At 42.9% G+C, this 25,229-nt stretch overlaps 1 protein-coding gene across 1 annotated transcript; it reads left to right on the top strand.

The window, feature by feature from the left end:
• The first annotated feature begins 1,063 nt into the window (after positions 1–1,063).
• On the top strand, positions 1,064–15,435 carry LOC145413229 (protein FAM200C-like). The gene is made up of 3 exons (XM_080282960.1): positions 1,064–1,095; positions 13,354–14,083; positions 14,362–15,435. The coding sequence occupies exons 1-3, from the start codon at positions 1,064–1,066 to the stop codon at positions 15,433–15,435; spliced, it is 1,836 nt and encodes a 611-aa protein (XP_080139086.1).
• The last annotated feature ends 9,794 nt before the right edge of the window (positions 15,436–25,229 follow it).

The raw sequence follows: 25,229 nt of genomic DNA, 5'->3' as shown, positions 1-25,229 counted from the left end.
TGATGAGAGATGCTGGAGGGAGAGACTGTTGCAAAATGGCCGCAAGAGTGGTGGTATGTGGTAGTGGTGTTTATGGAGGAGATGACCATCATCATCTCCCTCACTTTCTCGTTGACCAGTATTGTCCACCTCTTCCTCTGAAATGAAGTCATCACTGTCATAGGCCCTGCCTTCCTCCTGTAGTAATATGAGAGGCATTTCAGTCATCTCAAGGTGGGATGGGGATGGGGAGTGTGGCATTTCACTCTCTACTTGGTAGTTTCCCCCTGCTTCAGAGGAAGTCTCACCACTCATGCTAAGACAGTGTTTCTCAACTGGTGGTCCATGGTGACTTTTTGGGTGGTCCACAGGACGTTCACTATATTTGGTAATAAACTGGAGATTGGTGCATATATTTTTAATTTTATTTAAAATTCAGTACGAAAAATTTTATCAAAATAAATAATTGGCCATTCATTTTATTGTATTAATCCTGTTGATTATTCCAGTATGACTGATACTTACCCAGATCTGTCAACACATGCAGTCAGATGTTTTCTGCCATTTGCATCAACTTCCATGTGTGAGAGCAGATTTTCATGTTTGTTGCACATTAAGTCCAAACAGAGGAATCGGCTTGCAGTGGAAAGCGATATTCATTGTGCATTACCAAGTACCACTCCTAACATTAAAAAGCTTGTCAGTGAAAAGAGAATCCAAAAGTCTGGTTGCAAAGAAAAATGTTGGTTGTATACTCCTACATAATTTCAAAATTCTGCTTGTTAGAAATAAATTTCACAGCAAAATGTTAGAGAAGTATTCATGTATTTCCTGGAAATTATGTTCGGAAGAAATATATTTCAGACCAAAATGTCAGCTGTCTACTATTTTATATAATTTCTCGAAATTCTGTTTGTTAGAAATATATTTCTAACCAAAAACGTTTGTTGTCTATGCTTTATTTATCATTACTCAAAAATGAAATGGTCCACGATATTTTTTGTAATTGGGCTGGTGGTCCATGGCCTGAAACGAGCTGAGAACCACTGTGCTAAGGGAAGACAGTTTCCTGCAGACACGACCTATGGCACAAACACTTAAGCCCATTCCCAGGAGGTAAGGGCTGAGCTTTGGCGGGGGTAGATGATGCAATCAGCCAAGCAGGTGAGGGGACGGAATCGGATGAGGTGGCCGAGGAAAACATCACTCTGCACTGTAACAGTGCCATGTACAGACTGAACTGCTTGTCAGTGAGGTACCTTGGTCACCTCTCTACCCTATGGTAATGAGAGAAAATGGCCGCAGGTTCAAACGGTGGCGGGAAGACACTTGCATATATAGCCACTACCCAGCAGCCCTGTAGCTGCCCGATTGTGACATGTATACACATTACCTGGCAGATGGGGGTTAAATTACCAACTGTCATAGGAATCTGACCCACCCTCTACCTTCCTGGCTAAGTGGAAACTAGTAGGAGGTGATGAAATTATTATTTGGTATTGTTCAGGTTGTACCTTACGAGCCACTGGGGTCTGTCAGACCCCACTTTGCCTTGCATATTTCTACCCTGGTTATTACCTACATTTGGGTAACTGTGGGGTAGCTGGAAGTTATCCAAAATATTAGCAGACCTCTTAGCCTTCTATAAGAATCAGTATTTTTTTTCCTTTATACAGTATACAGAAATCCAGGGTAGACAGGTACAGCTTGATTATTTCTACAAAAAAAGTAAAGTGAGGTGTGTCAGACCTCCCCCCCCCAAAAAAAAAAAAAAAAAACTAGTTTATTGAGTCACACAGTTAACCTGCTGCATGCCAGCTATTTTTAGCCCTATGAGTCACCCCAGTGCCGGCCATTTTTTTATCTTTTTTTTTTTTTTTTGGCTAAAATGATACATTTTGATGTGGAAACAACGAATTTCACCATTAAAATGCTCACCAAGGCTCGGAAATGAGTTTTACTGAGTCCTGCATACTCGTGTACAGGTATAGCCGCTCTCTCTCACGCTCACCACATACATGAGAGAAAGCCGTTTTCTATGTAAGGTATACTCAGGTATTTATGCTGTGAAGGTATAGCAATGTTCAGAACACTTTTCTGATTACTTATTACTTCACCATCTATCGCAATTTGCATGTCTTTCTCACTGTGAATGCATTATCTTACACTTACTTCAAGATAGGTACAACCTGACTTCATTACATACAGTCCTGGCACTTACAAAAAGGTATTTACAACTTGACTTCACTATATAGTCCTTACACTTACAAGAAAATATTTACAACTTACACTTACATGAAAATACAGTAATCCCTCCTATATTCGATGTAATAGAGCCATAGGCATGTCCGGATAGTGGTCCTGTCCGGATATTGGGCCCCAGCTTATGGACTTGTACTTATGGACCCTAACTCAGAGAAACACCTATACAACTCCCTCTGGACGTGCATAGCACCTATTTAAGACCCAAATCACACCAATAAGGCACATAAAAGACTGAAATAAATGCAAAAGAAGCATAAAATGAGGTTTTTGAGGTAGGTTCATACAATATTCAACATTCTGGGTTCTTACAAGTCCCTGGCTCCTGAACTGGTAGTTATGGACCCTAACCTAGCCTAACTCAGAAAAACACCTTCCTACTGCACATACATAGCACCTAAGACACAGGATAATCACACCAATAAGGGACATAAAAGAGTGAAATGAGGTATTTGAGGTAAGTATAGTATGGAAAATACAGTAGAGTACAGTAAGAAACATTCTGCCTACTTACAGCAAGTCCATGGCCATCTCGATGAATAACCGCCTCCTCTCAGACTCTGACAGTAAGAAGGATTTCCTGAAGCACTTGCAGTACACTGTTCATGAAGTCTTGCATTCAACTTAGTCATTCGCACTCAGAAGTCCATTCTCTTCACAGTGCGCACCCTTGTCTAACTTATGCTCCATTGTAACTTAATAAGTGTCACACTCTGCACTTTAACTTTTTCCACTCTTATAACCATTTTCAAAAGCAAAAACACACAAGTCTATTTACGTTAAATTTAGTTCAAAAATTCTCTTTTCACTCACAACTGTAAATCCGTAACACAATGCACTGTTTTTATCACTACACAACACTGCAAATTCCCGTGTGGTATAGTGGAGAAGTTCTTGGCGTCTATTCACTGTCAGAGTCCGAGAGTATCACTGGCAGGTGACCTAGGGGTGCGACGCTGAGTCGTGGTGATGGCGTACCCACTGCAGACGACTCTGAAGACAGACATAAAACTCACGTCGAGTGGTGACTCCACCGTGGCTGATGTGCTGGGCTGTGGCTCGGAGCATGAGGGCCTGTCTTGGGGAGGCAACGGAGTGGAGCCAGGGCTGGGCACAGTGGGGGTCACGGGCCTGAAAAAACTGTCAATGGTTCATTGACGCAAGGAACGACGATTCTGGCGATTGACGATGCGCTGCCTGAAAGCACGCACTTCCTCCACAAATCCCAAGGACCCCATCTCCCTGTCGCAGTCCGGGTGTTCCAGGTAGTCGAGAACGAACTCTAGGTGTTCCAGGAGTGCGCTCAGCTTGGGAATGGCTGGAGTTGTGTCATACTGAGAGGAGTCCGGATCATTGTCGCCATCCTTGTCGGAATCTTCAAGCTGGGTACTGACACCTGCAACTGAAGATGCGATCTCGATATCAGACAATGTCTGATACCCAGGATCGCCCTCGTCATCATCCAACCACTCACGCACATCGTCCACATCAACATCGTCGCCATGCGTACGTAGACGTGCATGGAAGTCATCCATGTCAAAACCTAGGAAATCGTACTCCATATCCGTTCCGAGAAGCAGACGAGACCAACTATTTTCTAGAGTCTTGACAGGGACTTCCTTCCATACACTGGCCCAGTTGTAGATTGCAGACTTGATGTGTTAACGGCAAAGATTTTCCAAAGTCCCCAGGCCTCGCGTGTCCCGTCCCTCCCTGCGCTCGTCCTCGTCCTCGAGAACAACCATCACCTCATCCAGGAACTTCCGGTGGTATAGGCGCTTTGTTGCCACGATCACTCCTTGGTCCATTGGTTGGATGAGAGCAGTAGTATTAGGTGGCAGAAACATGCACCTAATCCGGCCATTCTCAGCCACCAACTCCTTGTTGCACGGGTGGGCAGGTGCATTGTCGATGAGAAGGAGGGCCTTTACCTGGTCGCGTGGGATTCCCAGTGTCTCCGTCTGGTAACGTATGACCTCCTTGACGAAGTGGCGGTGGAACCAGTCTTTGAAGATCTTGGCTTAACCATGCCTTCAAAGAATGGTACCAGACGACAGGAAGGACATCCATCATCCCACGAAGACACCGAGGCTGCTTTGCACAGACAACAATAACGTGCTTAAGCCGGTGCATGCCGTTAGCATTGGCACAACACAAAGCAGATATCCGTTGTTTGGAGAGCTTGCGGCCAGGTACATGCTTCTCCGTCTCCTCGGCTAGAGTGTTCGTTGGCAAAGAGCTATAGAATAAACCAGTTTCATCAGCGCTGTAGACTTGATCGAGAGTGAGGCCCTCCCTGTCGATCAAGCCCTTCACCTTGTGCTGAAACTCGTCAACTCCATCCTCGTTAGCATCCAAAGCTTCGCCATGAGCTTTACGGTTGGTAAGGCCATGCCGTAACTTGAACGCAAAGAGCCAACCCTTGGATGCCTTGAAGTTTAGGGTGTCGTGAAGCCTGGCGAACTTCTCAGCAGCAGCCTTCAGCTCCGTACCACGTACCATCACACCAGCAGCATGTTGCTGTCGATACCAAATCAACGTGAAGCAGTCGACTTCAGCAAACTCGGGAGTAAACATCACCTTCCTCTCCACGTTGCATTTGCTTCTCGACAAGAAGTCAGCCATGTACTGCATGAGTTTGTCTCGGGATCTCTTAATATCAAACAAAGTAGATTGGGCCAGGTTGAACTCGTGGAGGATGCAGGAAAAAGACCACCCCGCATCTACTTTCTCCAATATCTCCCGTTTCTTCTCCAGAGTCAACACCACTCTCTTCCTCTTCTCAGGCGGCAGAGCCATCATCACACACACGAAGGAGAGGCACAAGAGCAGCAGGAGTGCCTGCAGCAGGTAAGGCACCACCACAAAAGCGAGCACGTGGGCAGCCATGACGTCGAGCGTTCACTCGCGACGAGAGACAGGCGGAAAGTGGGGAGGATGCATGGGCACTCTAGCGGACATCGGAGGAATGACGCGCCACAACAAAGCTATCTTGCGCCAAGTTCAAATTATGGGAGGGAAATTTTTTTTTTTTTTTCAAATTTTTTGCTGTTTTTGGACCATTTTGGGAATATTGGATCCCGGGACGATTATGTCCGGTTAGTGGGGATGTTCGGATATTGGGCGTTCAGATATTAGAGGGATTACCTTACAAAATGCCTTCACAATGTACAGCACTGGGTGAGGCACACAGGCAGAGTGAGGCAGAGCAAGCGTGAGTGGGGGAGTGAGTGAGTGTATGACCTTGACAGCCTGGGGGATGGTAGAGGAACAGTTACCTTACATGCCTGCCAATTTTTACCCGAGAATCTTGAAAAATGCGGTCACAGTGAAGTTTTTTAATTTAAACCATTTTAAAACGGCACTGGCACGCGACGGGTTAAAGACAATTTATATGACTTCAGCAGGTGCTTTTAGTTTACATTTGTTTACAAATAAACAGTAAGAAATTATTTTTTCCCAAAAAATCCGCAAGAAAAAAAATTACCCCATTTTCACCCTCTTCCATTTGTGGTGGTTCCCTTTACCTTTTCATTTTGTTGGACCATTGTTCAGCATCAGGCAATGATCACAAAGAATATTTTATACTAAATTTTCAGTTGGGCAGCATTATAAAAAAGTATGTATAATTTTTTATAAGATGAATGTATTTCTTACTGTTTATTTGTAAACATTTGTGCACTAAAAGCAGGTACTGGTTTCTTATAAATTATCTTTAAGTGTTGAACTCAATACAATAATCGTATTTTTTTCCATGCTTTTCTTTTGGGGATCTGAGACAACCCATTTTACCTTTTTGGTACAAAAGACCCAGGTTTACCCCTCTTGGGTTAAGAATAAATATATGGAGTAAATGGGAAGCTGTTGAATGCTGTGAAGAGTATGTATGAGGGCACTAAGGCAGCAGTGCGTGTGGATGGTGAACTGAGTGAAATTTTTCTGTTTGATGGACTGAAACAGGGATGTGTAATGTTTCCATAGCTGTTAAGTCTGTATATAGATCAAGTTACAAAAGAGATACATGATAGGGCAGTGGATGTTGGAACGGCCCTAAAATGAGAGAAGGCAGCGTTTGGAAACTTCCTGTTCTTTTGTTTGCAGATGATACTGTTATGTCCCCATGTCCACATTGCCACAGGCTCCACCAGCAGTAGTTCAGTATAGGAAGGACGTTGCCCAGTGAGCAGTTCTTCCTATGGTCAGCCTTTTGATGTACAGCACACGAGATCAGCTGAGGCAAAAATAAACACTGGCTTCTTAAAGTTCAATGTCGATTATCCAAATAATTACACTTAATGCTTGCCAACTTCACTGTTATTGCACTTAATGCCTGACAACGCTTCACTATTATCACACAAGTACCGAAAATATCCAAACTTCACTGCATTGACACTGCACTACACTCAAATTGAACTGAAAACCGACTGAACTTGTTCCAGTCTCTTATCCATCCTTATATAAGCTTGCATTGTTCGAGAATGATCCATATTCTACGAGAAAAACAGTTCTGGTGTATTCCAGAGAGAGTACAATTACCAACTCAGGGACAGCCAAAGCATGTCGGTTTTATTACAGCACATAAAAGTGTAAATCATTTAGCATACAAACTTAAAATTGAATTGCACAATTTAACAATCATGTAAATAGAACATTTTTGAGATAAAGAGCATAAAATTTAATGCATAACTTACGAAACAACTACGCTCACGAACAGCAGGCAAACTGGCAACTCTGACTCGTACCGAAACCTACGGTATGAGAAACGTCGAGAAACATCTCGGCTATGTAACTGGCAAATCTTGCTTCTTAATAATACCCCAACCCTAGTTCTTTGTCGTCCCGAGAAAACTACACAATACCGTACAAACATAAACCTTAATTCTAATGGAACATCTAGCTATACACAACATAATCCTACAACAAATCAGGGCTTCTTCTATTCTGCTTCCAACGGCGTCCTTGCTCCTCCACTCAGTCCACTCCTCCAGGAATGTCTTGGTCCTCTTCTTGATTTGCTTCTTCTCTTGGGGAACTATCACCATCCTCTTGCACTTCAGCTCCTTGGTCCTCCTCAACATCCTCAGTTGCGAGAGAGAACGATTCCTTGGAGACGTCCCAGCTGTACCGTCCTGGCCCATGGTACTGCCACAGATGGTTCACATGAACCACCATTGGGCGAGACTTCCTGCCTCTCTGAATCCGATACGTTACGTCTAATAGGTGGTCTAACACAGTGTAAGGCCCATCGCATGGGCTCGCAGCTTCGGTAACTGTCCATTCTTCGCTGAGGATTGTATAACCAAACTTGGTCACCATCCTTGAAGCTCACCTCACTTGCCTTGGCATCATACTTGCACTTCATCACTTCCTCTGAAAACTTGAGGGCTTCTCGCACTTGATGATGTACCTCAGCCAGCCTTTCCTGAAGGTGCCTTTCATAGCCAGTGGTGTCTGCAGGCAGCTCTTCAACAGGTGGTCTTGCTATTAACAGTTCAACAGGTAAGTGTAACTCATGGCCCAACATCAGTTTTGCAGGGATGTAGCTGGTAGACTCATGGGATGCAGACCGATATGCCACCAGCAACACAGGTAATATCTGGTCCCATTCTGTTTGCACAACTACACAGTACTTGGCCAGTTCTTGTCCCAGGGTCCAGTTGAATTTCTTCACCATCCCAGCTGACTGGCCTTAGTGGGGTCGTCCTGGTCTTCTTGATCCCCAGTAACTTACAGCACTCACGGAACACAGCAGACTCGAAGTTTCTACCCTGGTTTGAACGTAGCTCTTGTGGCATCCTAAAACAACAGAAATACTGATCAACCAACACCCGAGCAGCAGCTGCAGCCTCTTGATTGGGGATAGCATAGGCTTCTGGCCACTTTCTGAAGTAGTCCATGGCGACACATATAGACTGGTTTCCTCTCTCAGTGAGTGGCAAAAGTCCAGCAATGTCCACCATGACTCTTTCCATCGGTGCACCCACTTGGTACAGCTGGAGAGGGGCACAACCATGTTTCTTGGGTCCCTTCTTGGCACAGCACACATCACAGGCCTGACACCACTGTTCATCATCCTGATGCATGCCAATCCAGTAGAACCTCTGTTGCAGCCAGTTTAGAATTTTCTTCACTCTCAAGTGCCCCCTAGTGATCTGGTTATGGGACACATCCAAGATCTCAGACCTCATCTTCTTCGGAACCACCAGTTGCCAATACTTACTCAGGCCATCGGGTGTCTCCCACTGATGCTCCAGTAGTCCATTGTTCAAACGAAGAAGGTCCCACTGACTCTAGTAGCTCTTGGTTGCAGGGCTTAACCTGGAAACTTATTCCCAAGATAGTTGCACTGTACTCTGCTGCAGCCACTCCAGCACTGGTTGTACTGTAAATCTGCAACTTTCATCTGCCTCCTCTTCTGTACTGATAGCTGGCCCAGAATTTCCACTGCAGCACCCTTGAGGCTAGTAGCAAGCTGCACTGCCCTCTCATACTTCTGTTGCTCTAGCTTGGCATCTACTTCCTCCTAAGCTGTTGCTGTTCTTCCTTCATTTCCCCCATGAATGCATCCAACTGTCCTTGCACCCTCAGTTGTACCTCCCTCTGTTGCTCCTGTAATGCCTCTTGAAGTTGTTCATATTGTTCTTTTTGTTCTTCACATTGTGCCTCTAGTTGTTCCCTATTTGCCTTGAATAGTACACCTCGTGCCTGTACTAGTTCTTTGAGTTCCTTCTGTCCTTCATTCAGTTACTGTAATTGTTCTTTGAGTTCTTTAGTTTGTGCCTGTAATAGTTCTTTGAGTTCGTTCTGAGCTCTTTCTGTCCTTCATTTTAGGCCTGTATTTGTGCTTGTAATAGTTTCGTAATTGCACCCAGCAATGCCTCTTCCTGTCTAGCTTGGCCTCTTGTCTTGATACCTTCTGCTCCATGTCTAAGATTAGATTCACTGCAGCCCTTAAATTATCCCACTCCTGACACCAGTGTTAAGTCCCCATTCCCACACTGCCACAGGCTCCAACAACAGTAGTTCAGTATAGGAAGGACATTGCCCAGTGAGTTGTCCTCCCTATGGTCAGCCTTTCGGTGTACAGCACGCAGTATCACCTGAGGCAAAAATAAACACTGGCTTCTTAAAGTTCACTGTCTGTTTTCCAAATAATTACACTTAATGCTTGCCGACTTCACTGTTATTACATTTAATGCCTGACAACATATCACTGTTATCACACAAGTACCGAAAATATAAACCTCACTGCACTGACACTGCATTACACTCAAACTGAAAACTGACTGACTGAGCTAGTCTCTTCCCCATCCTTATATAAGCTTGCATTATTCGAGAATGATCTATATTCTACGAGAACAACAGTTCTGATGTATTCCAGAGAGAGCACAGTTACCAACTCGGAGACAACCAAAACATCCCAGTTTCTTACAGTACATAACATTGTAAATTATTTAGCATACAAACTTAAACTGATTTACACAGTTTAACAAACAGTCACGTAAATAAAACATTATTGAGAAAAAGAGCACAAAAATTTATGCATAACTTACGAAACAACTACGCTCACAAACAGCAGGCAAACTGGCAACTCTGACTCGTACCGAAACCTACTGTACGAGAAACGTCGAGAAACATCTCGGCTATCTAACTGGCAAATCTCACTTCTTAACAATACTGTATTTCTAAGTGAAAACGAGGGGAAACTACAAGATTAGGTGAATGAGTTTGGGAGTGTTTGTAAAAGACGGAATCTAAAGCTGAATGTAGGGAAGAGTAAAGCTGTGGTCTGAAAGCGATATGAAGTTGCTGAATATACAGTGAGGTTAAATGGTGAGGGAATGGATAATGTGAGTGCATTTAAGTACTTGAGTTGTGTTATGAGTAAGGATGGAAGATTAGAGGATGAAATGCTAGAAAGGGTACAACACGGAAAAACGGTTGCTGATTTTTTGACAGCAGTGATATGAAATAACAAAGTGAGCAAGGAAGTAAACAAAGTCGCTGCATGATAGTACTGTGATACAAACTCTAACGTATGGAAGTGGGGCTTGGAGTTGGACCCAGCTGGAAGGACTCAAGGCATGAACTGACACCAGCGCTGTAGCATCCACGGACGTAGGAAATGAAGCTAAAAGCACCATTCCACCATCACTTGGGTCACGGAGGACTAGAAAGGCCCGTCAGGGTGAAGTCCGATCTGAGATCTCACCTGACCTCACCACACCTGGTACCAGTGTCCCACCCTCAGTTGGTCCTGAGTAGTTATGTAGAGAACATACTGTTGTACATAATTTTTATACTTAAGTTAGCTTCTTAGCTGGTGAGTGTTACCCCTTTCTACTACGTGTCACACTTGTGTTTCAATATTTACATGTATCTTTGTATTATACTTATTGTGTTCATGCTTATTCATGTCCTTCTCCCCCGTTACTTTCTGTGCAGTCATATTATTTTTTTAAATAAAAGAACAGAGGAAGGCAAAACAAGTGAATAAAAAAAAAAAAAAAAAATAGCCCATACACCAGATTACTAGTGTCCTCCATTCATAAAAATATTTGTAACAGTTGGACTTTAACATCTGTAGGTTGAAGTTTGGGGGGAAACAACTCTGGGGAAGCAAGTTCCAAAGAAATGCAGTTCGGGGAATGAAAGATTTCTGATAGGTGGAAGTTCTGCAGTATAGCTGTGTGATATTCCAGTCATGAGCAGTACCAGTAGCACAATGGATACAACTTCGTCTGAGCATTTACCATAAAATTATCTGTAAAATAATGCAAGGGAAGCAACATTCCTTCTGACCTATAGGAGCAGTAGTTTATTTGTAGCCTAACAGCAGGGATATTTATAATGCTAACAGCTTTGTTCTGAATTTTATCTAGTTGTTTCAGCGCAAACTCCCCACATCCATTCCACAAGGGTGAGCAATATTCCAGCTGAGAGCCCACATGACAGCTCGTCAGTGAAGAAGCTACGAACTCTGTACAATAATAAAAGTTTCTTTGAGGCGATTTTAGCAAGTGATTTAACAAGAGAGGTCCAGCTGAGGTCATTGTTATGTGAAACGTGGAGATTTTCAGTACTTTTGGAGATAGGAATATTAGTAGCACTGAAGGAATTATAGGAATCTGGCAATATCTGTCAATTAGTAAATTGTATAGACTTGGTTTTCCTAGCATTTTTTGTCCCCTTTCAGTGATCTTAGATAAGTCTTGATTTATGGAGATGGCTATACTGTTGTTTGCAGACGATGCTGTGTTGTTAAGTGAAGACGAAGGGGGAGCAGCAAGGCCTGGTGGATGAGTTTGGGAGAGTGTGTAAGAAAGAGAATCTAAAGTGAATACAGGGAAGAGTAAAGTTATGGTCTTCGAGAGAAGTGATGGCAGTGAATGTACAGTGAGGCTGGATGATGAGGAAATGGAAAATTTGAGTGCATTTAAGTTCCTGGGTAGTGTGATGAGTGAGGATGGAAACTTAGACGGTGAAGTGCTTGAAAAGGTACAACAAGGAAGAAAGGTTGCTGGTTCCTTGAAAGCAATGATAAGAAACAGGAAAGTGAACATGGAAATGAAAAAGTTACTACTTGCCAATATTGTGATAGCAACACTAACGTATGGACATGAAGCTTGGACCTTGTTGGAGGGAGAAAAGTCAAGAGTGAGAGTAGTGGAAATGAGCTATTAGAGAGGAGCAAGTGGAGTCACATGGAGAGAGACTGACAAGTGAGGAACTGAAGGAGCGTTGTGGTGTGGATTTGAATGTGACAGGAAGCGTTAGGAGAAACACACTGAGGTGGTTTGCCATGTGGAGAGTGAAAGACTCACGAGGAGAGTGTATGTGAGTGAGGTGGAGGGGGGGAGAGGGAGGGGGAGTTCAAGGATGAGATGGAGGGACGGAGTGGAGGGGTATATGAGAGAGGGGGATGTGAGCTGGAAGCAGGGCAGTGAAATGGTGGGGGACAGGCCGACATGGACGTGATTTGTTTGTGGCCACCCCTTACAAGACTAAGGCATCTGCCAGTAGATGGACAGATAGCTATACTGAGTTGTGAGTTAGAGATATTAAACTTAGTGAACGGATGTTTAAGTGTGAATGAATTGTAAAGTGTTGAGTCAAATGTATATAAATGGAGGGGATTAAGGATGATAGATAATAGATCATTAATACGACCTAAGAATATGGTTGGCGCCAGAACTGATCCTTGTGGCATGCCGGCGTTAATTGGGTGGAAATTGGAATAAACGTCATCTACTTTTACCCTTATCTTTCTGTTGCTGAGATATGAGGAAATCAGAGGAACAAAAGACGTTAGTCCATAACAAGTGAGTCTGTATAGCAGTGGTTCCCAGACTGGGGGTAAATTACCCCCTGGGGGTAATCTAACGGTTTTCCGGGGGTAATGGAGAGGTGACAGAAAAAACGTTAAGAATCCTGAAAATCAGGCATTAGGATTAATGTTAACTTAGTCTTGGTATGTAAAGTTGTAAAGTAAACCAATTATAATTAATTAATAAAGTTAAACCGAATTTCAATAAACATCAAACACTAATATACAGTACTAGGAAAGAAGAAATATGTATCTAAAAGTGTGGAAACTCAAAAGTATTTTGACAGGTATGCTTCAGGACACAAGTCACTCAGTAACCCTGATGACTCATCTACGTGTGCAGTACGCGTCACTCACTCCCTGAGGCTGCCTCTATTCAGCGTTGACAGACGTGCAGTAATTATCGCAAATACAATAATTTGGCCTCTCGTGCTTCAGGCGATAGCATGCATGCGATAATGCAATAATTTTCGTAAGTACGTGACAGGTTCGTCAATAATAAGATCATTTCAAATTATGGTAAAAATGCGATAATTTGGGTTTGAGAATCTGTCACCGCTGCCGCTATTTCACAGTCAGTTTCTCTGTGAGCATCAGCTGGGGTAGACGTAAGCTGGTATGTAGCCTATATGTTTTGCCCTGTGCAGTATAGCTACCATTACCCACTGTTACATCATTCCTATGCTGAATAAACTCTTCTGATACTATTTAGAATGCCATGAAATGATAAATAATTAATTCTCAATGTTCACACTTTTTTATGCAGTTTTCTTCCTTTTTTGCAGATCAAACAATAAAATGTCCAAAAAGCGCACCTACTCTGACGCCTTTCTTCGCCATGGCTTTGTGACTTTACCTTGTGGTGGAGAGGATCGGCCACAATGTGTGATATGTCACAAAGTGTTGACAAATGAAAGCCTCAAGCCATCAAAACTCTCAGCTCACCTCCAGAAGTGCCATCCAAATCTTCAGAATGAGGATCAGGCTTATTTTCAGCGCCGGGCTGTAGCACTGAAGAACATCCAGTTTGGTTCATCTGGAATTCAAGCCCAAAAGCTTCAAGCTGCGGTCGAAGCATCCTACTTTGTTGCATATAAAGTTGCAGAACAACAGAAATGCCACACCATTGCAGATAATCTGATTATGCCTTGTGCGTACGGGATGGTAAGCAAGGTATGTGGGGAGGATCAAGCGAAGAAACTGAGTGCCATATCTCTATCAAACAACACAATCCGCCAACGAGTCGATGACATGGCATCAGATATCCTGTCCCAAGTTACAGCAGAGATCAAGCAAAGCTCATATAGCAAATTCTCCTTGCAATTTGATGAATCGTGTGACGTAGCTAGTTGTGCTGTTCTCCTTGGGTTCGTCCGTTACGTGCACGAGGACAAGATCAAAGAAGAGTTCCTATTATGCGAGGATCTGCTGACAACCACGAAGGGAGAAGATGTCTTCAATATCATCAAGAGTTTCTTTACCAAGAATGGATTGGATTGGAACAGCGTTCAACAGGTAGGGAAAGATTTTTTATATGAAGTCTTAATTAGTATAAATACAATGAATTACATGGCATTTACTCATATACAGTTTTATGTATGGTATAAGTAGCTGTAGTGTAGCTAATATTTTGTACATGATTCACAAATAATATAGTGCCTGTCACACTGAAGTACTAAAGTACCAAAATAAATAAAATTAATTAAAACCATATAATTATAATGCAAAAGATATGTAAGAATGACTAAATGAAACAATCTATAATTCTATAATAATTTTTCTTCTTAATCCAGGTCTCCGTCGATGGAGCACCGTCGATGATGGGTGGTCATCGTGGATTACGGGGCCTCATACAAGCTGTGAATCCAGAAATTTCTGTAGATCATTGCATCATTCATCGGTACTCTCTTGGATCGAAAAGCCTGCCTGGTAATCTGAAGTTAGTGTTTGAAGATGTGTTGAAAATCGTCAACTTCATCAAGTCCAGGGATGTGAATTCGTGCATATTCAAGGAGCTGTGCAAGGAAATGGGAGAGCAGTATCAAGTTCTGCTGTACCACACCGATGTTCGCTGGTTGTCACGAGGCAAGGTTTTACGTCGAGTCATTGAGCTCCAAAAGGCTATTCAGGAATTCCTGGAACAAAAAGGATCTCCCTTTGCTACCAAGTTCACTGATAAGGTGTGGCTTGCTCGACTTTGTTACTTGGCTGACATATTTGCAGAGCTGAACAGTGGTAATCTGCAACTACAGGGCCGAAACACGACTGTCATTGATGCCCATCAAACTGTGACTGCATTTCTGGGGAAACTGAGACTCTGGATTCGGCGCTTGGAGAACGGAGTGATCCCCATCCTAGACCAGTTTGTTGAGGAGAATAGTCATGATATTGGATCACTTCTGCAGACCATCAACGAAGAGATGAGCGACCATTTGAAGGGGCTTGAAACAAGCATGCATCACTACTTTCCAGAGAGTGACCAAGAAACAGTCAGTCTTCAGTGGATCATTCATCCCTTCTCTGTACCTGATGAAGCCATTCATGATAATGATTTTCCTGCAAAGGAGGAGTGGATCACAATGCGAGCCAATGAAGCCTTGAAAATCGAATTCCAAAACCAAAGTGCAGATTCCTTTTGGATTTCACGACTAGCTGACTCACCAACTCTGTCCAAGAGAGCCTTGAAGTTGTTGGTATCATTCTCAACAACGTATCTTTGTGAGAAGGGGTTCTCAACTGTGCTGGGGATGAAAACAAACAAGAGGACTCGCCTGAATGTTGCAAATGATGCCAGGCTGGCACTTTCAACCACAAAGCCAAGAATTCCTCAACTAGCTTCAAGCCTGCAACTCCATCCATCCCACTGATATTCTTGACATCTTTCGCAATAGTCATTAGAGATGCTATCTATCTATCTATAGCCCGACGCCCTAATCCCGCAAAGGGTGGCCGCAGACAAAACGCCTCCAAGTCACTCTGTCACCCACCATTTGACTCCCCTTCCCCCAGCTCACCCCCCCCTCCCTCATATACCTCTCAACTCCATCCCTCCACCTCATCCTCGGTCTACCCCTCCCTCTCCCTCCCTCCACCTCACCTACATACACCCTCTTAGTCAGTCTTTCATTCTCCATCCTCTCCACATGTCCACATTAGAGATGCACAATGTTAAATTACAATAAACAAAAGAAAATAACACTAGTGTTTTAATTTAGCCATATATATCATAGTTGACAACAATTTGTGAAAGGGGTAACATGCTTAGTGTGGCATGTTAAATTGGGTAACAAGCTGAAAAAGTTTGGGAACCACTGCTGTATAGCATAGAACGGTGCCACACTCCGTCAGAAGCTTTAGAAATAACAAGGGCTACTGCATGAGTTTCTCCATGAGGGTCAATTGGCTGATGGATGATGTGAGTCAGGAGATTGGGCATAGCAGTGGTGGATATTTTGTTGCGAAATCCATACTGTCTATCATTAATTTAGTTGATGGATTCAAGATGTTTGTCTATTTGCTTGTTCATTACAATTTCAAATACTTTACCAAGAGAAGATGTGATACCTATTGGTCTGTAATTAGAGGGGTCAGAAGAACTTCCTTTCTTCGGAATTGGGTGGATATATATATATATATATATATATATATATATATATATATATATATATATATATATATATATATATATATATTTTTTTTTTTTTTTTTTTTTTCAAGAAAGAGGGAATGAAAAAGTATGTATGCATAGTCAGAATAACTTATTTAGAACAAAAGCAAGTTCTGCGGAGCACTTTTTAAAACGGCTGAAGGAATTCCATCTGGCCCTGAGGCTTTGTTGGTTTGTAAATTGCCTAGGATGGATTTTACGTATCTGGTCTTTATATTAAGTGAAACAATTTCAGGAGAGTCAAGTTCTAGTACTGAGACGTTCTGGCTGACTTCCTCTACGGTAGAATTTCTGGCAAATGTACGGGCAAGGATATTCGCTTTACCACGTGGGTCATTTATATTGTCATCGTCTAAAGATTTTAGTGGAGGAATGGGTGATAACTTGTTAAAGTTATTATTGAAAGAATTGAGAGTTGACCAGAATATTCCATTGTCATTTACACTGTTTAGTAGTGTGGATACTTGGCTGTGAGGAAAGTTTGATTTTGCGAGATTTATTACTGCCTTTGCATGGTTTCGAGCAATTTTAAATTGAGTGATTTATATATATATTTTTTTATTTTGCATGGGAGTTATACGCAAATTACTGTTAGGTCGTTGCTCTGGCACAGTTGCCATCAGACCAGTTTGGGGAGTCCGATCTTTTAGTGAACTGTTGACTTGGTATGGACAATTCCATACCAGCTTGTGTTGAGTCATTAATGTGGGACTGGGTAGAATTGATGTCACTAGATTAGAAAGACTGCCATGGAATGTCAGCAAGATAATTTCTGAATCCATCCCACTCTGCCCTATAAGAGTGCCATCAGGTCACCCTGACAGGTTCAGAATGGGGAGGTCTGGGGAAGCCGACTAATGAGGCTTCGACGAGATTGTGGTCGGATGACCCAAGTGGTGACAGTACTTCTATCCTGTTTTAATCAGGAGTATTTGTCAGGACTAGATCCAAGAGATAGGCGTTATGGTCAGGATTATCTGGTATTCTGGTTGGTTGATTTACCAACTGAGTGAGATTAAACGATTATGCAAACAGCTCACGTTCTAGACCAGTATTGTCAGTTCTGGCAGCATGCAATAACCATTCAACATTATGTACGCTAAAATCACCCAAAACAGTAATTGTAGTGGTAAGGGTGAGGTTAGCCAACTATTTGGATATGGAGTCAAATACATTGGGTTCTGTAGAAGCATTGGGGAGCGATAGACAACACAGATATATTTGGTAATATTTAGATAATTTAGTTTATACAGTGAATAAGCAAAATTAGTTTATGTGAAGTTGAACACTGTCAACTGCAAATTCAGAATTTATATAACAACAGGTGCCACCCTTGGTACGGAATTTTGTGAGGAGATGGTAACCAGGAGAGCAAAATGGGGACATTTCAGTAGAGGGAGAGATCAGTGATTCTGTGAGGAACAGGGTTAGAGGGGATACCGATTGAAGAAAAGTGAACTGTACTCAGACTGGTACTAAGACCATGCATACTGGTGAAGCATAGGGCCGTACCTGCGCTTCTACGCTGACGAGCACGAACTGTGTTTGCAATAGTCGCTGTCGACAGTCGCTTGATAGCGACTGGGAGGACCATGTGCCTCCAGCCCTGCCCTGCCGGTGGTGGCAGTCTGAGCTACCACCGCGTTGCTAATGTTAATGCAGCAGCCATTACTAAGGGGGAATGGAAACAAGTGTGACACCTAATGTGCATACAATATGGTGTAGACAGTTGAGGGTAGAGGTATCTTGAGAGTATGCTGCCCTACACTCTCTGTATGTGAAAGCACTGAAAATGTTCAGCAAAAGGAGATGGTCAGAATCAGGTCCTGAGGGCTGGTGAAACTGGAGCTCCATCTCTCCCTTTCACCAGCTTGCCATCCACCTCGGGAATACCGCCCTGTACGGCTGGTGCTACACTCTACTCCCTACATGTTATTTAATTTGTCCATTTGCTGTACATGCTTACGTTTTTGCCAAGTTTCTTTCCTTATATATCAGCACTTACGTGTATCTTTATATTTACTCTATTCATGCTCATTCATGTTTCTCCCTTGTTGTTATTTGTAAAGTCATTTGTAGGCTACCGGTATATTCATTTGCTGTGTGTGTGTGTGTGTGTGTGTGTGTGTGTGTGTGTGTGTGTGTGTGTGTGTGTGTGTGTGTGTGTGTGTGTCCAGCTCGGGGCCATAGGCTTCACAGCCTGCCCATAAGGCCTAGTAGTCCTCCTACATACCATACACCTTTACATGTCACCACTTCGGCGCTAACACCCACCGTCCATACTGAGTACATGCTACGGCTGTCTCATCCAGGACTGGTGTACTGGTATTAGCAGGGGTATTTTTACGGCATGTAAGCGGGACTTCTGGTAGATCAGTAAAGTCTGATTTTATGAAATTCAAAGCCTTACTCTGTTCCCTGCCCCAGCCAGGATTTGAAATTGGGTACGGTAGGACTGCAAGCACCTCTCTACCATTTGAGCCATGTATTTATAACTAAGTTTACATCACTCATGAAAATAATTATCATTATCTTGTAATGCTGTATTTAGTGCATACTCATATGTAATTTCAGTATCATCAGGTTTGCTTTTATATATACCGGTAAATATATATATATATATATATATGATGGTAGGAGGATGAATATAGTTTCGAATAGTGAAAAGCTTGAGGAGGTAGTGTGTTTTAAGTACTTAGGATCACATGTTGCTGTGGATGGAAGAGTAGATGTAGAAATGAAGTTCAGAATGAATGAAGTGGGAAAGGTGCTGGGAGGAATGAAAAAAGGATTTAGATGTCGTTCACCTAGAATGGATGTAAAGAGAAGGCTGTATGAGGGTGTTGTGGTACCGACTGCTTTATATGGAGCTGAAACATGGAATATGGATGTGGCAGAGATGAAAAGTTTGAATGTAATGGAAATGAGGTGTATGAGGAGTATGTGTGGTGTGATGCATATGAATCGAGTGAGAAATGAAGAAGTACGAAGGAGAACTGGAGTTTTGTGGGAGATGGCTGATCGGGATCAGTAGAGGGTGTTGCGATGGCTTGGGCATATGGAGAGAATGGATGAAGAGCGACTGGTGAAAAAGATATCTTGATCTGATGTGAGAGGTGTAAGGCTGAGAGGAAGACCATGAAAAGGATGGATGGAAAATGTGACGAGAGCGTTGGATGCAAGAGGGATGTCTGTTGAGCAAGGAAGAGTGGCTGCATGTGATAGAAATGATTTTAGAGAAATTTTGAAAGAATAAATGATGATGCAGCCCTGAGGGGATATTCTCCCGCATTTGGTCTGATCAGTTGATCAGGTCAGATGCGGGTAAGGGGATGGGTCCATTATGATGTGGCAAGGGTAAACCAGCTCTGCTGTCTGGCCCTGCTGTGGATGTCAATGATTGCACTGCACAGTTGAACCTCGTGCGGTGTGGTGCGGTGAAGATCTATCCCTTCTTCCCTTGGGGCTAAGATGCTAGTGAATGTGCTTGAGTGGATGAGTAAATTGGGCGTGTGTCGTCCTGTCTCGGCTACCTCCCTTTCCTTGGGGGAAGTAGCCTAGATATATACCAGTATATATATATATATATATATATATATATATATATATATATATATATATATATATATATATATACTTAATATATATATATATATATATATATATATATATATATATATATATATATATATATATATATATATATATATATATACTTATCCTCAGCCGTTGAAGTCCACTGCAGGAATGGCCTATCCCTGCCGAAGCAGGGACGATACAGGCAATGTATCTCTACCAAGTGGCTTAGGCTCTCTGGTAGAGACTGCATGTAGAGTGAGAAGTGCTTGTAAGTGTAATTGTAGTGTTGTAGTGGTTTTGGATGTGTGTGTAGTCTGTGAACCAAATATATATATATATATATATATATATATATATATATATATATATATATATATATATATATATATATATATATATATATATATATATATATATATATATATATATTGTTACATAGCCTATGATTTCATCATCCTTTGTGTAATTTTAACTTACAGTATGCTGCATGTTTGATCACGAGAGTGTTCTACCTCACTCCCCCCCTCCTCCCTTATAGTAGAGTAAGTCGTTCTTTCTGTTGTTCAGAGCAGGATTGTCAACTCTTTGTCCCCTATGGCTTCATTTGCGCGTCCTTCTTACAAGTTGCATCAAGCTCTGCCGGCCCCTATATAATGAGCTCAGTCTCTGCATTAATTGCCACTTAGATCTACTCCTCATTTTGCTCACATCTCTGTCCTCTCCTGTACAGTTGTTATTATTGTGAGTGCTCAGGAAGTCTCCAACCATCTAGCTGCTGTGTAATTTGAGTATAAGTGTTATTACATTTTGTTCTTGTACTGTATAGCATAAGGTGTTGATTCGTAGGCCTAGTAAAGTTTTTGTAATTCATATTGTCAGCCAGTGGTAATAATATTTTGTATCTGTAATAATATATCTTGCATTCACTGAGTATTATCTGGTTTTCTCATTTTATCAGGGCTGACTTAGATAAATTTACTCTTGCTAATTTCGTGTTAATAGAGGCTATTGCAGTTAACCATATATTTAACCTGTTTTTACCATTACATTATCCTTATGAGTCCTGAATGTTTTCTTGTTAGTTTGAGCATTAAACTTTAACTTGTAATTTTACCTAACTCTTTTGTTTTGAACCTGAAACTTTACGGGACAGTAGTGATTTTTAGTATTCTCACTTAAAGTGTACATTATCTTGCTCTGTTCCGTAACAATATATATATATACAAAGAGGCTAGGGAAGTGGCAAGAGATCGAGCTGCCTGGATGAAAGTCGTGAGAAGTGCATGATTAGGGATTTGACTCCCCTTTTTGACATGTCAGTGTCCAGATTGACTCTATCCGATACGTTTATGTGAAAATAAAGAACGTGGTGAATATTTTGGCATATCTGATAGAGCCAGGATTCCGGGGGCTTGAATGATGAGTGAAAGGAAGCGTGGCCCAATGGATTGGGGAAATTTGGGCTGTCTGGACACTGTTACTCCTCACCCAGCCCTAGGGTGGGAAAGAAGGTCCAGATGATGATGATGATGATGATAATGATGATGATGATGATGATGATATACACACATTTCATTGAAAGCGACTGCAAGTTCTACATTGTATATTTTCTTCAGCATAATTTCTTTACACCTCAGGAGTGCCTTAGTCTCGTCTGGTAGGTTGTGTATGATTTCGCCATAGTTTGTTCTGTCCATTTCATTTCTTACTACATGGCGATTTCGGGTCACTTAACCTATCTTCATTAGATAAATGTTTCTTCCTCTGTGACTGAGGTGAGAATGCGCTGAGAAGGTGAGGTGGACGCTGTATCATCCGTGTCCTGGATCAGACACGTGCGTGAACTCAGTGGCGTAACGTGGGGGGGGGCCACAGAGGCGGTTGCCCTGGGCGCAAAATTCTTAGGGTCGCAAAATTTCATATAATTATATATCTTTCTCTCTCTCTCTCTCTCTCTCTCTCTCTCTCTCTCACACACACACACACACACACACATATATATATATATATATATATATATATATATATATATATATATATATATATATATATATATATATATATATATATATATGTATATAGTTATCCCTCCAATATCCGACGTAATAGGGCCATAGGCAGGTCTGGATACTGGTCCTGTCCGGATATTGGGCCCCAGCTTATGGACTTGTACTTATGGACCCTAACTCAGAGAAACACCTATACAACTCCCTCTGGACATGCATAGCACCTATTTAAGACCCAAATCACACCAATAAGGCACAAAAATGTCTGAAATAAATGCAAAAGAAGCATAAAATGAGGGTTTAGAAGAAGGTTCATACAATATTAAACATTCTGGTTACTGGCTCCTGCAGTGGTACTTATGGACCCTAACCTAGCCTAACTCAGAAAAACACATTCCTACTGCACATGCATAGCTCCTAACACCCTATTCACACCAATAAAGGACATTAAAGAGTGAAATGAGGTGTTTGAGGTGAGGATAGTATGGAGAAAAGTACAGTATGAAACATTCTGACTACTTACAGCAAGTCCATGGCCACCTCGATGAATAACCGCCTCCTCTCAGACTCTGACAGTAAGAAGGATTTCCTGAAGCACTTCCAGTACACTGTTCATAAAGTCTTGCACTGAACTTAGTCAATCGCACTCAGAAGTCCGTTCTCTTCAAAGTGTGCACTCTTGTCTAACTTATGCTCCATTGTAACTTACTAAGTGTTGCACTCTGCATTTTAACTTTTCCCATTCTTCTAATAATTTTCTAAAGCAAAAACAAACAAGTCTATTTACGTTAAATTTTGTTCCAAATTAGTCTTTTCACTCACAACTGTAAATCCTTAACACAACACACTGTTTTTTTCACTGCACAACACTGTAAATTCCCGTGTGGTCTAGTGGAGAAGTTCTTGCTGTTTAATCACTGTCAGAGTCCGAGAGTATCACTGGCAGGTGACCTAGGGGTGCGTCGCTGGGTCGTGGTGGTGGCATACCCCCCTTCAGACGACTCTGAAGACAGATGCAAACTCACGTCGAGCAGTGACTCCACCGTGGCTGATGTGCTGGGCTGTGGCTCGGAGCATGAGGGCCTGTCTTGGGGAGGCAACGGAGTGGAGCCAGGGCTGGGCACAGCGGGGGTCACGGGCCTAAAAAAAATGTCAATCGTTGATTGACGCAATGACCGACGATTCTGACGATTGATGATGCACTGCCTGAAAGCACGCACTTCCTTCATAGGTCCCAAGGGCCCCATCTTCCTGTTGCAGTCCGGGTGTTCCAGGTAGTCAAGGACAAACTCTAGGTGTTCCCGGAGTAAGCTCAGCTTGGGGATGGCTGGAGTAGTGTCCTGCTGAGAGGAGTCCGCATCATTGTCACCTTCCTCATCGGAATCTTCAAGCTCAGTACTGACACCTGCAACTGAAGACGCGATCTCGATATCAGACAATGTCTGATACCCAGGATCGCCCTTGTCGTCATCCAACCACTCACACACATCATCCACATCAACATCGTCGCCATGCGTATGTAGCCATGCATGGAAGTCATCCACGTCAAACCCTAGAAAATCGTACTCCACATCCGTTCCGAGAAGCAGACGAGACCAACCATTTTCCAGTCTTGACAGGGACTTCCTTCCATGCACTAGCCCAGTTGTAGAGTTCAGACTTGATGTTGTAGCGGTGAAAATTTCCAAAGTCCGCTGGCCTCGTGTGTCCTGTCCCTCCCTGTGCTCGTCCTCGTCCTCGAGAACAACCATCACCTCGCCCAGGAACTTCCATCGGTATAGGCGCTTTGTTGCCACAATCACTCCTTGGTCCATTGGTTGGATGAGAGCAGTCATAGGTGGCAGAAACATGCACCTAATCCGGCCATTCTCAGCCACCAAGTCCTTGTCGCACAGGTGGGCAAGTGCATTGTCGAGAAGGAGGGCCTTTACCTGGTCACGCGGGATTCCCAGTGTCTTCATCTGGTAATTGATGACCTCCTTGACGATGTGGCGGTGGAACCAGTCTTTGAAGATCTGGGCTGTAAACTATGCCTTCAAAGAATGGTACCAGACGACAGGAAGGACATCCATCACCCCACGAAGACACCAAGGCTGCTTTGCACAGCCAACAACAATGGGCTTAAGCCGGGGCATGCCGTTAGCATTGGCACAACACAAAGCAGATATCCGTTGTTTGGAGAGCTTGTGGCCAGGTACACGCTTCTCCGTCTCCTTGGCTAGAGTGTTCGTTGGCAAAGAGCTATAGAATAAACCAGTTTCGTCAGCATTGTAGACTTGACCGAGAGTGAGGCCCTCCCTGTCGATCAAGCCCTTCACCTTGTGCCGAAATTCGTCAACTCCATCCTCGTTAGCGTCCAAAGCTTCGCCATGAACTTTACAGTTGGTAAGGCCATGCCGTAACTTGAACGCAAAGAGCCAACCCTAGGATGCCTTGAAGTCTAGGGCGTCGTGAAACCTGGCAAACTTCTCAGCAGCAGCCTTCAGCTCTGTACCACGTACCATCACACCAGCAGCATGTTGCTGTCGATACCAAATCAACTTGGGAGTAAACATCACCTTCCTCTCCATGTTCCGTTTGCTTCTCGACGAGAAGTCAGCCGTGTACTGCATAAGTTTGTCTCAAGATCTCTTGATATCGAACAAAGTAGATCGGGCCAGGTTGAACTCGCGGAGGATGCGGGATGAAGACCACCCCGCATCTACTTTCTCCAATATCTCCCATTTCTTCTCCAGAGTCAACACCACTCTCTTCCTCTTCTCAGGTGGTGGGGCCATCATCACACAGCAGGAGTGCCTGCAGCAGGTAAGGCACCACCAGAAAAGCGAGCACGTGGGCAGCCATAATGACGAGCGTGCACTCACAGCAAGAGACAGGCAGAAAGTGGGGAGGATTCAGCGGCGCTCTATCGGACATCGGAGGAATGATGTGCCACAACAATGCTGTCCCGCGCCACGTGTGGCAAGTTCAAATTACGGGCGGGAAAATTTCGTTTTTTTTTTTTTTTTTTTTGGCAGTTTTTGGACCATTTTGGGAATGTTGGATCCCGGGACGATTATGTCCGGTTGGGGGGGGGGGTCGGATATTAGAGGGATTACTGATATATATATATATATATATATATATATATATATATATATATATATATAATAAAGTAATCATCATCATCATCCGGACCTCCTTTTCCACCCTAGGGCAGGGTGAGGAGTAGTAATATCCAGACAGCCCAAATTTGCCCAATCCAATGGGCCACGCTTCCATTCACTCATCATTCAAGTCCCCAGAATCCTGGCTCAATTGGATACGCCAAAAACATTCATCACGTTCTGTAGCTTCACATAAACGTATCCAATAGAGTCAAAGTAGTGATAATAAATAAATAATAGCGCCCCCCCCCATACAGAAAACC

This window comes from Coenobita brevimanus, chromosome 95 (genome assembly GCF_032717465.1).
Source record: "Coenobita brevimanus isolate Jiangsu-jjx chromosome 95, ASM3271746v2, whole genome shotgun sequence".
Lineage (NCBI taxonomy): Eukaryota > Metazoa > Arthropoda > Malacostraca > Decapoda > Coenobitidae > Coenobita > Coenobita brevimanus.
This window is presented reverse-complemented; position numbering and strand designations above follow the sequence as displayed.